At 42.2% G+C, this 13046-nt stretch overlaps 1 protein-coding gene across 1 annotated transcript; it reads left to right on the top strand.

Annotated features, from left to right (window-relative positions):
• Positions 1 to 1365: 1365 nt before the first annotated feature.
• On the top strand, positions 1366 to 10965 carry LOC122782172 (zinc finger protein ZIC 5-like). Its single transcript, XM_044046414.1, has 2 exons — positions 1366 to 2123; positions 5302 to 10965. Exons 1-2 carry the CDS (start codon positions 1445 to 1447, stop codon positions 5931 to 5933), a joined length of 1311 nt encoding a protein of 436 aa, XP_043902349.1. The 5' UTR covers positions 1366 to 1444; the 3' UTR covers positions 5934 to 10965.
• The last annotated feature ends 2081 nt before the right edge of the window (positions 10966 to 13046 follow it).

Below are 13046 nucleotides of genomic sequence, written 5' to 3' on the forward strand. Positions count from 1 at the left end.
TGGGGTTCTCTGCTCAGAGACCTGAGATGATGTACTGTATGTTGTGATTCAGTGCTACACAAATATAATTAAAATGAATTGAATTGAATTGAATTGAATTGAATTGAATTGAATTGAATGATTCAGTTACATCGAAAACAACTGCTTTGACTGTCACTAATTTGTGTGTTTGTGATGCATATAAAATTATGTCACAGCATTTTCGTGCAGCCGTGGTATGAAGACTCCGCCCACCTTAAGACAGTACTATATTGGAAATCTACCCAAACCGTGTAGAGTCGAGCTGTGCCAAGCCGTGGAAAAGTGCCAATAGAGAACAAAGGTCATAGAATCACGTAGCTTTCTCCACAGTTATCCCGCTGTAAACTCCCTCTTCTCCAGCCAGGTAACTTCCACCCAAGTTTCCTCTCATTTATTAGAGCAGCGCCGCAGCAACTTCACTTTTGAGTGCCTTCATTTGTTCATTAATATATCAATATTTGCCCTGGTGTATCGATTATCATATTGCTAATTAATGTTACCAACTGGACCTTTAATACATAAGGAACATGCAGAAAATGTTCAATTTTCAATTTGTAATCTGAGAGCAGAGCTCAATTTAAAAAAAGTCAGTGTTTACACATCAATAAAAAATGTATTCAAGATTCAAGATTCCTATCTTGAATCTTGAATACATTTTTTATTGATGTGTAAATGCATATGCATATGAGTCTGTGCAGTAACATATACACATGTACAAAACTACAGTGGTTTGTTTTTATATTGTATTGTAGCATTGCTTATATGTATATGCATGGGGTTATATAATAATATATGAATAATAAGTTAATATAATAAGTTCAAGCAGGTGAAAAGGTGATAGGAACTAATAAGATAAAACATATTTCCTGCTCGAAATAATTAAAGGAACACCAAAATAACACACAAAAACTTTTTTTTAATTATAAAATCCATCAATGGAATGAAATAACACAGACTGTGTGAAGGCTGGATTCAAATCACACACGGAATCAAAGACTGTGATGATTATTGGTTTGAGTTGTATGTCTTTGCTGTACATGCTCAACAATAAAGAGCCAATTCATCCATTCATTCATCCATTCATTCATTCATTAATTCATTCATTCATTCATACAATAAAGCCTCAGTGCTTTTGTTTTTATTGTTTTGCTGAAGTAGTTTGTTGGTGTTTAGGTATTTTCATGCTCATACGTTGACTTGTTTCAAACATACATGTATTATTTTCGTTTATTAACAGTGTGTCGGTCGGGGAAAATAAGGAAGGGGCTGAGGAAAGGAGACAAGGACGCCAGCAGACAGTGTTGGGCCGCGGCATGCGTATTCCTTCGACTCCGTTCACCTCCATTCACACAGTAAATAAAAGCATGGAGGCTCCGACTCTCGGGATCTAACACCGAGCAGCGGGGGGTAAAGACACCGCCGCATGCGCTCTTCCTCTCGCCAAAACACACAGGACGGAAGCGGGACAGCGGTGAACGCTTTCCCCGTTGGATTATTCCTCATTTTTCCGCGGAAGGGAGGATTACAGCGGGGGAAAGGAGCGGGGCAGCTCGCCGCGCCGAGCATGAAGCGGACGGCTGGAGTGGCCAGGCACAATGGCCTCGTCTCTCCGCTGGGGAACAACAACTCCGGAGCTTCGAGCATCGTCTCGCCGCAGCAGCCCAGAACCACCAGCATCCCCGCCTGTGCGGACAGCGGCGGCGGCGGCGGCGGAGGTGCCGTGGACGGCCTGCTGGATTTCTCCAAAGGCCCCAGCGTCAAAACCGAACTGGTGTGCAAATGGATTGACCGAAGTTCTGCCTCTGCGAGACAGAGGCTGGGGCGGACGGCGACGTCAGTCTGCGACCAAACTTTCAGCTCCATGCACGAGCTGGTGGACCACGTCACCACCGAGCATGTAGCGGCGGGGCTCGAGACCCTCAGTCACGTCTGCATGTGGGACGAGTGTCTGCGCGGCGGGAAGGCGTTCAAAGCCAAATACAAACTCATCAACCACATCCGCGTGCACACCGGGGAAAAGCCCTTCTCGTGCTCGTTTCCCAACTGCGGCAAGATGTTCGCCCGCTCCGAGAACCTCAAGATCCACACGCGCACACACACTGGTACGGATTCATCCTCTTGCATTATGGACATACACACACACACACACACACACACACACGACCCTAACAGTTTGTATATCTGTGACATCCTCATGACAGCCACGAAGGACAACACACACACACACACACACACACACACACACGATGGTGCGGCTACTGTTCTCGTGACACTGCGTTATCCCTAACCTTTACCATTACCAGTTTATGCTTAACCTAACCTAAGTCGTAGCTCTAAACTTAACCAGTTCCCCAGAAATCAGGTTCCGTCTCACTAGGACCAGGTTTTTAGTCTCCATGAGGACTACTGGTCCTGACAAGGTCAGTGTTTATGACAGAAAAACATCCTAAAGAGGCACACACACACACACACACACACACACACTGACTGTTCCCTGTCTGCCAGGAATCCCCTCCATGTTTACGTAGGCTCCGTTCAGTACCTTTTCCCCCCACTCTTCCTCGCCTGCTCCCTTGCTTCCTCGAGAGGAGTCACGGCTGTTAACTGCAGCTCAGGAGTCATGTAAGGTGACAGGAAGCTGCAGAGCAGAGCAGCTGGATTATGAGGGAGAAGATGAGAGCACAGTGACACAGAAGTGATGCTGTTCAAACGGTCTTTCCACATTCTAATGATAAAAACAAGGTTTATTATTTTTATCATTTATAACTTCTGTAAAAATGGGCCACAGCATGAGCTTTAAACAGTGTTGATTTTTGTGTGATTTATATTGCAGTAGTCAGACTGGAATTATATGCTAATTTAATTCTAGTTTGAAATTGGCAAAGACTCTAGTAGAGATTTCCACATGAATATCCAGTGATTTTTCTGCAGGGAGTGAGAGAAGAGTCTGTGTAGCACAACCAAGACACACAACGTTACCATAGTAGCTATAAAATAATGTCTTGTAAAGAATAAATACTGCATGTTTTACAAGAACATTACAATTCCTGAAAGATTTTGCCAATTTTATTGGTTGTCACGTAGTCTTCCTTGATAGTAACACGTTAATTCCTGCAGAATTTAAAACCAAACGTTCCCGGACAGGTGTGTGACCCACACACAAAACAATATATATGTGTGTGTGTGTGTACTTCATATATGTTTGTAGTGTTAGTATCATCCAAGATTACCTTAGATAATTATTAGTTTATCTGGGCAATGATCATTTTTGTTTTAAAACAATCAAAATAAAGGTGAATATATATCCATACTTATAATAAATCCTTTAAAAACTGATTTAACACAATATAAATCCTGACAAGAGCAAATCTGTTTGTCATTTACTGCCATTTCAATAAGACCTCGAACGCTTTTCAATTGGATAACGGATTGAAACAATTTCCAGCATGAATTGAAAATTGCATGTTATTTTAAACACATACACATACAGTTCAAATGGTTCAAGGTTTGAGACTAATTCTGCAAATTTGTTTTGGCACCACCAAAACAATCCTTTGACCCATCTGTGGATCCAAACCCAGAGTTTGGGAACCACTGCAAACATTGAAGCGTTTGTAAGATGTTTCAGACGAACAGCTTCTGTGTTGCTCCGTCTACAATAATGTACTTGTGGAGTATAACATGTTGCAGCATGTTGTTTCTCATGCAGTGGCGTAACATCATGGTGATAGGTCCCGGTGCAAATATTATTTTGTGCCCCCCCCACCCTAATACAAGTGCACGTACGCTCACGCACACACACATCCACTCGAGAGAACTGCTATTGTCACCATGTAGGCTAACGTTACAGGTGACCGGCCTCACTCTCAGCCTGCAGACCGGCCTTTGAGCACCACGGACAGCGGCCGAAGCTCCGTATCAATTTGCTATTTCAAGGAGTTGGTGGGGGAAGCTTGAGGATGAATCTCCGCTGTAGTGCGTGGCAATTCTGGACAGCTGTTTTTTTCCCTCTTCCTTTATTGGCCCTGACGGCGTCGTTATGTTAATATGATATTAAAGGCTCACTCTGTGGTAATGAATGATTGTACACTTCAGTTCTTCAGTAAAAAGTTAGGAGCTGTTGTATTTTCATTGCCTTCGATTGAGCCCTTTACGGCCGTTGGCCACTATGGTCCCGGCTCGCCTCACCTCGGCACGGTTTATCTTTCATCTCCACTACAGAAAAAGTACCTACTCAACGTGGGCGGAGTCATCGCACACGAGTGACTAGTGACTTGTTGTTTTCAGTGTAACACCAGAACCCTCTGTTAAATACTGAGATTTTAGACATTTCCCTGGTGATTGTTGGAGATGAACCCACATCTTCAGGATTGTTAAGTCTTTTTAACTGATCTACAGTTCGGCTTGATCTCTTCCACCAATCAGTGGCCGAGGCGAGCAGGCCCTTTTTTCACTGTGTTTGTACAGTAGCCCAGAATGGACAAATCAAACACTGGTTCAAGAGAAGGTTTTTGGTGTTTTTGAGGATTAGCTTTATGAACTCTTTGTCAGCTTGAGTCTACAATATTTTAAGAATGCATCTTTCTGTGAAAGTGCTGCGAGAAAGTGAAACAAACTCAACTCACTCTCCTGCACCAAAAGCCATTGAGAAAACCAGTGATTTTACATCATGGCACACAAGCACTTGCTGTTTGAAAGCCTGTTTTGATTTACCTGAATGAAACTTAATTGTAGTAACAGTCGCAGTAAAGCAGCAGTGGACCAGCAGACTAAAATCGCTGATTTTCTCTATGGAGTTTGGTTAAGAGAAGTGAAGAGTGATTTACAGACATGTTTCCAGACAGAAAAGTCATCTTTATGCATCATTAAATTAAGCAGGAGTAGATTTTATACCTTGCGTCTCTGCTGTCAGTAGCCCATTCAACCATGCTTTAAAAAACTTGTGCTATCACGAAACAACGTAGGATTTCAATCTTCAAATAATGTCTCCAAGATTTCACGTAAACTATAGCACTAACGTTCTCTTGTCATTTTTTTCCAGGGTTAGTTTTCGTTCCTAATCTATTACATTTATCACATTTGTGAGACTACTGCACCTGGTCTGAAGACACTGTAGAAGATCTGCCTGTGTTGAAAAGATTCACGCTACCTTGACATTAACGTTAGGGTGAGATGGAGGCAGAGGATCTGCTGCGGCCTGTTCGTTGAGATTAGGCCTACGTCAAGGTAACGTGATTTGATTTGATTTTTTTTTAAACGAGTATCATGCTTGTGTTGCAGGTGAGAAGCCGTTCCAGTGTGAGTTTTGTGAGCGACGCTTCGCTAACAGTAGCGATCGGAAGAAGCACTCGCAGGTGCACACAGCCTCCAAGCCCTATGACTGCAAGGCCCTCGGCTGCACCAAGTCCTACACCCACCCCAGCTCCCTGCGCAAGCACATGAAGGTTCACATCAAGTCGTCACCTACCTCTGACCTCCAGGACCCTTTTGACTCCACCCCTCATCAACTCCAGCAACCTCATCAGGCTCTCCTCGAGCCCCTGAACCTTAAAATGAATCGCCACTCCCCATCCCTCGCCAACAACCATGCAGAATTTCCACTTCTGACTAATCATGGACTGGGTATCAGCTCAGCCGGTGAAGTGGACCATAAGCTGCTGCTGCGAAGTTCATCCCCAATGGCGATGCCGCTGGATCTGTCTCTGTCAGGCTGGAAGAGTCAGCTGACCCAGAAGCAGCAGAGCAGCAGGACGCCGCGGAGGAGCCAGCGCTCAGTCAACCCAGCATTACCTCAGCTGTCTAACATTAAAGAGTGGTATGTCTGCACCAGGACTACAGCACCACACTTTCCTCTACTTCACCCAGACCACATCAAATCAGAACCTAGCGACGATGACGAGTACGTCACGTAGGATGGAGGGACCTAGGAAAAGGAGATTAAGAACTGACCTCATGCACCGTCAGACCCACGCTTGGTCAGATGATGCTCTGTGGAATCATCGTTGCTGTAATTTTCTAGAACCAGCAGTGGTATGGTTCAGCATCAGTGGCCCTTCTTAGGTGGAGAAGGCTTTTATACTCGGTTTTCCATACAGAACTCGGACCAAAAGCAGCGGCTATGAGACTGTAGGTATGAGCTACTGGACTTGCTTGAGTTTTGCCTGAAGACGTTTCACCTCTGAACAGGGTGGAAACACTTCAACATAACTAAAGCGAGTCCGGTTGCTTATATCGACAGCCTTGAAGACGTACAGTTCTGATCTGGATGACTGAGAACCTTCACAGTGCAATGGCTGAAATGATGCCACGAGGGGCAAGAGGACTTCCATCACTATGGTTATCAAACTAATCAGTGTTAGCTAGCTAACCTGAACTAACAAAGGGGATGATTTTGTTGAAATGGACCAGAGAATGTTGGTGACTGTTGTGCTTGATGTTACCTGAATATGAAGAGGGTGTGTGTACATGATGACCTCTCTGGAGAAACAGATTATTAATCCCTCCTCCCACATGAAACAATGTCAAGGGCTAAATTGACACTGATGGAAAGTGTTCAAATGTTAACCTGAGCTCACAGTATTTTTCTACACATGGTGACACAGCGCTCGAGTGTGTGTGTGCGTGTGTGTGCCTGCTAAGGTCTCAGTGTTCTTTAAGTAAACTGCTTTGTTTGAGAATTTGAGAAAATGGCAAATATTTTTTGGAGAGCAGCAGAATCTGCGGCAAGAGGACGAGTACGTTTGTTTGAAGCAGACTGAGGCCTTTTCAAAGCGCTCTCCGAGGTACATTTCAGGTTTTTTAAACCGTGGTTATTGGAGGTACTGACACACAGACCCCGTTCAGAATCAACATTACCAGTGTTACGTATGACTGTTCACATCTGGCATTAAAGAGGACATATTATACTCACATATTAAGGTTTTTTATTTTAAATCTAGGTTCACGTGTACAAATGTTTCAATTTACCTTCAGCCAGTGTGGTAAATGCCTGCTCAGCTTTTCTTTTCCCCTCCTGAAAGCCTCTGGTCTGATTGGCCAATAAGCCGGGCTGCTGTGATCGATCAGCTGCTTCCAGCATCTTTTGGTACTTAACTAGGGAATTTCAACCTTCATAGACTTTGGAGCAATGTGCAGCCACTCAGTGTTGGGTGTCTTGCTCAGGGGTACCCCAACCTTTGTGACCTTGCTGGGATTGGAACTGGCAAGCCCAGTTCTCCTTCCTCTTGGCCATGGGCTACCTGTAAAAATCCCATGGCCATGGACCTTAAACCAGGCTTGTCCAAAGTCGCTTTGAAACCAGAGTCTCAGGCAGATACTTGCATTAACCTCCTATTTTATTGACTCCAAATGTTCATTTGTTTACACCTGCGTGGCATAGATTTGCTTACATTGCCATTTCAAAAGGAAAATAAAATGATGCTGAAACAGTGCATTTGTATGTAACTTTTACTGTAAAAAAAGAAAAGAAAAAAAGGTCTGAAGGGACCATTGGCCCCTGGGAATCTTCCACTATCAAATTCAGATTCAGATCATCTGCTAAAAACAATGATGATAACAACAGTGAGGCACACACCAGACTTATCTTGTCCAGTAGGACAGTGAGGAGGAAAAAAATAGTAGCAGTGACGTGTCTTGGGTCTCTGGGGGCCCTCGGCAAAGAGGGATTTTTGGGGGGCCCTCTTTGAATCCCCCCACGAATACTGACCTCTGCTTTTAACATGTTTTATTTATTTATTTACAAATATCAACACTTTATACACAACAAGCATTATTAACAACAATACCACACAGACGGCACATGGTTAGAATAAAAAAAGGAAAATCTCAGATAACAAACTAGTGGGGGCCCCTTTGCGTTGTGTTGAGCAGTTTACAGACGACCTGGTGTAACTGCTGTGTGCCAGTATCAGTTGACCACTGCGGCCCCTCCCGACTCGTTTCCGATGAAATTGGCTAGTTTCCCTACCAGCGTTGCCATGGCTCTGTTCAGGGTTCAAACAGTAGTGCAGACGGAAACTACATCAACAATTAACTCCGTCCCATGATTTTTTGATCTTTTACTTGAACCGAAAACATAAGACACTAGATGAAAGAAAAATATCGAAAAACCATAATATGTCCTCTTTAAGTTTGCCTGTTATTACTATTTACTATGTGCGCCTCCATGTCTCAAGCTGGTTCTAGGCTCAGGGGGGGCCACTGCAGTGGGTGCTGACCCTGTCTCAGTACCTCACAGAGCCACACTTCACAAAAAACCGTAAGCCATAGTGCTCTATTTGGATTTATTGCTGATGCTTTTTTTGGTTTGGCAGTTCACATCATTTCTTTGGCTAGCATCTAATAATGGTCACATCAGGTCACGTCACATGCAGCACGCTGTTGTATGGAAGCAAACAGCAGGGGGTTGAGTTAGTGTGTACAGTTTTATGTTTAAGTTATTGAGCAGCGGAAGCCACCGAATTTATGAGCAACTAATGATGAGGAGAAAGAGCCAAATTGTAAATTAGGGCTCAGTCGAAGCATTTCTGTACAGAGGTGGGTGTGGATGCGTCACAGGCATCCAACCTGTATCCATTTTGGACTACATATGAAGAAGCTACGTGCATAACACCACACTGAAGTGACTCATATTTCCTTTCTTTTTCCATCGCTGTGACTGGGATCTGATTTTGTTTCACGGCTGTGTGGACACACAAATGCCAGTTTACGTATCAGATTTGTGTCACTTCACCATGTGTTCCAGATCAGATATGACGTATATACAGTATGTGGCCATGCAACGTGAGCGAGAACAGTCATGGCACATGTGGCCTTTTTTGAGAACTGTGCACAGGGCAGTCACTTTTTCAAACAAATATTTTCCTTCAAAGATGTTCCCCCTGCCCTCACAGACCCACGAACATGACATTATTAATTATAACTCCTAACTATTAGTGACGTGAGGTTGCACCTCCATGGCGGCGGCCGTCTTTGATGCTCTCTCCACCACCTCACTGGGGTTAAGCAACGTGCATAAGCTCACTTCTTCATTTTCTGATGGGCCAAGAAGGCATTCAAAGTGTCTAAGGCCAAGCTGCACTCAGAGCTCTGTCTGCTGGACCCTGCAGTAATGACTTCAGACAGTCTGTTGTGCTTCTAGGCCATATAGCCAAACTCAAATGGGTTTTTTAAGGTTTAAATCTGAATTTTCCCCTCCTATGTTAATATTAGATAAAAAGTGACAGCCCTTGTGTGCATATGCATGTGTGTTCACATGAAAGTCAGTTTGTCTAGTCTGATCTGTACTGAATCAGTGTGGCTGGTAATGTGGACATCACCCAAATCAGACTTGAAGAAATAAGATTCCACTTCATTTGTTCTCTTCAGACTGTCGTGGAAAACAAAAAGGGATCAGAGTCACATCTGAGCAAAAACCAGTCAGACGTGGACCACAGGAGCCTGCAGTCTGAAAGCACCACATAAGGTTAGGCTCAGAATCTGATCTTTTTAGGAAACGTATCCAATCCTTTTGCCTGCGTTGCCTTGGTAACAATGTAGGTAAATAATCACCCTGTCAGACTGAGACTGGTGCATGTATATTGTAATGATCCATACACTAGTCTTCGCTGGCTCCACTGTTGTTGCGTATCGCGTTAAGAGTGATGCAGAAGACAATTTGAAATCGGATATGAGCAGCCAGAGAGTTCACACTGACACACGTGTAGAAACATCTCAAATCACCTGGATTTGAGAAAATGGGATTTCATGTGGTTTTGGGTTTTTTTGCTGTCCACAGCTCCAGACATTCAATCTGCATTAAGATAGTAGATTCTTTTTTCTGGCACACTAAAAAAAAGCCCTAATAAACTTTTGGTAATTACTTGTTAACAGGTTTTATGACCTCAACTCAGTCTTGTTAAAGACTTTGGGACTGATCCTCCTTGTACTCATCAAGTGTCATCTGTACCTCCTCCACTCTATGAACCTTTCACTAAGTTCTTAATGTTTACACTCCATTTTAAGTTCATGATCACCAAGGTTTCCAAAATGGCCATGTATACTTGGTATACACATATCCTTTTAATATGAAATGTGTATTCAATGATGCACAAACCGTCCAGTATTTTTGAAAAATAACATCTCGGATTCGAAGGTCAACTCGGTGTAAGTGTCTCGTATCGTCAATGGCTCAAGAAAGTGCAATGTGCTGTGTAAGATTGTTGTCGCTCGGAAAACTTTGTCATTTTTGTTTGAAGAGAAAACTGTCAATGGTTAATAATGATTTATGAACATCACTCATCCATGAGTCGGTCATTTCAAGCTGGATTTGATAGTAAGCGATGCAATTTAAAGAAAGTGAGCACACCTGAAGTGTCACTAATAAGCTGTATTTGCACAGGAAAACTGGGTACGCAACTACTTTGAACGCAGTAGGTAAAGGTTGGCGCCACAAGCAGCTCTATAAACTGTGATGGGCGTCTTTGAATTCTTGTTTGGGGAATAATATGACTCTTCATATGTCTTTTCTCTTCTAAATCATTTTCTCTGAAGAGGCGATTTCATTGGACCTTTTATGAATAATTAAAAAGTAAATCAATTTGGAGTGGAAAATGTTCAGCGTTGTATTGAAGGTTTGATTCTCCAGAGCAATAATCTCTAGATACTAAGACAACCCAGCATCACACAACCTAGGTGTACGGACGTTTGTGTTACTGACATGGTTGTCAAGGCGATACAGCGGACCGCACAGTCACAACCAGGGGGTGGTCATCTCTGTCTGTCCGTGTATTACCATGTGTTTAAGTGGCAACTTGTTCATGCCTCTCTCGCCCATTGTGAGTTGGGACAGATTCCAATTCTCTGTGCTCCTGTACACAGTATGTCCGTCGGTATAGATAGTGGATCTGGAAGGATGGATGTAGCCTGCACATGCAAACAGAGCTAAATAAAGTCCATTGCATTTGACCTGTACTGTAAGTGAAGTGTGGTTTTTGTAGATGCTCCATTTTAAATCACATTAGCATTTAAGTATTGTGTCCGGGAAACTGAGGCATGGGAAAATGCCTTGTGATGATATTAATGCTAAGAAACTAATGAAACTCAGATAGCACAGATCTCCACCAAGGCTAAAACACATGGATTAAGATGGAACGGGGGATAAACTGACTCCACTTGTTGTTATTTCATTTATTTATTTTTCATTTCATTTTCTTTGCACTCCGGTCAGAATTCCTCAGCTCCAGTCCGATCACATACCCTGGTTTATATAACATGTACCACCTGGGGTACCACAGTTTGAGAGGGATGTACAGTACGTCGATAGAGGTCCGGATGTCATGTGACTTGGTTTCCATGAGTCGCCATGTTGGCAGCCTCATGCTGTGTTTTTTGTTGCGTGCCAACTTTACATACAGTCAAAGCAGATGTGATATTCATATTAGCCAAGCGCCCAGCGATCACTCCTCGTCTGCGTCATATAAGTTTGAACAAGACAACACACAACGCGTCACAAAGAGTATAAAATGATCCCGGTGCGATTGCATGTTTATCATGGGATGTTTCTGTTTATGTGTTGTCTAGTTAGTAAACAGTGTTGGGGAGTAATGAATTACATGTAACGATGTTACGTAATTTTTTATATTATATATACTTGTATATACTATATATATATATACATATATATATACATATACATATACAGTATATATATATATATATATATGTATATATATATATATAATTTTATAATATTACCAAATGTACGTAATTGTAATCCATTACATTACTAGGAGAAAATGTGTCATTGAATTACAGTTTTGCTTTTGGAAATTTCCTTGATTACAATTTTAGTTACATTTTAAAGCTCGGATTTATGAAAGAGTTTTTTTCATATCAACATCCTCCCTCTAAAGCCGACACCTGTGATCGGCTCAGTCGACTTGCTAACGGTACGACAGTCAGCAGCAACAATGTCGGAGGCGCACAAGACAAACACAAAAACACTCCACACAGACAGAAGAGAAGCGGCCACACATTTTAGTACAATGCTAAGAGTGTTTGGCGGCAGTGAAGGTGTCGGCGTCGAACCTGAGGACACGTCTGAAGCTATGCAGCCTACTGGCCTGTAGCTGTAACTGCAAGCACTCACAGACAACGACATGGGGAAGAAGTGCTGACACTCCGTGTGTCTTTAATAGAATTTAATAGCAGTTAAATGATGATAACAAAGACTGATTTTTTCAACAGTTTCATCCACATAATCGTATCTATTTTACAGAACATTAATGCCATCACTTATCTGGGTTGTCATAGGAAGTGCTATTGTCTAAATTTGTTTTCCACATGCTGTACACATATAATGCAACAGACACATTTTTATTATTTATTTACATTTCATCTCTGTTTTGTTATCAGTTTATTATTTGTGTAAAGAACAAATATGTGGTTGATTCCAAAATAATGATCTATGGTTTTAATCCACTTTAAAATTAAGAAAAGTAATCAAAATATAATCAAATGTGATGTGAGTTATATTACTTTGAGAAAGTCACTGAAATAGTATAACAGGGTAACTTGTAATTGTAACCAACTACATTTCCAAATGAATCTTCCCAACACTTAGTATATACATTATTACATTACATTACATTACGTAAGTTGTTTTTTGTACATAATGTAATGTAATGTAGTATATACATCTATTGTGATAAAAGGTGCAGTTTCAAATATTTACAATAATATTTGGATGAGCCGTGAGCTGTGATGAAGAACTTTGAACTGTGGAGGGCGGGATTACACCTCTCAGTGTATAGCACAGGTGTCAAACTCAAGGCCCGTGGGCCACATCCAGCCCGCCATGCAATTGTATTCGACCCACAAGATAACGTGTTCCTCCTGCTTTTTTTCCTCCACTGACTCACTGATTAGTACCACACTTATCAAGTCACCACACCAGTAATATACGTAAATAAACTAATGAAAACACACAGCCCCTCATTTGTATTTGACTCCCTCTCCTTTAGATTTATACATCTAGTAGAAATGAT

The sequence above is a fragment of the Solea senegalensis genome, linkage group LG15 (assembly GCF_019176455.1).
Source record: "Solea senegalensis isolate Sse05_10M linkage group LG15, IFAPA_SoseM_1, whole genome shotgun sequence".
Classification (NCBI taxonomy): domain Eukaryota; kingdom Metazoa; phylum Chordata; class Actinopteri; order Pleuronectiformes; family Soleidae; genus Solea; species Solea senegalensis.

Bases quoted from the DNA above. Each gene is read 5' to 3' on its own strand.
- LOC122782172 (XM_044046414.1), top strand. From the start codon at position 1,445: ATGCGCTCTTCCTCTCGCCAAAACACACAGGACGGAAGCGGGACAGCG. The intron at 2,124-5,301 runs GTACGGATTCAT...CTTGTGTTGCAG, and splicing joins CCACACGCGCACACACACTG to GTGAGAAGCCGTTCCAGTGT.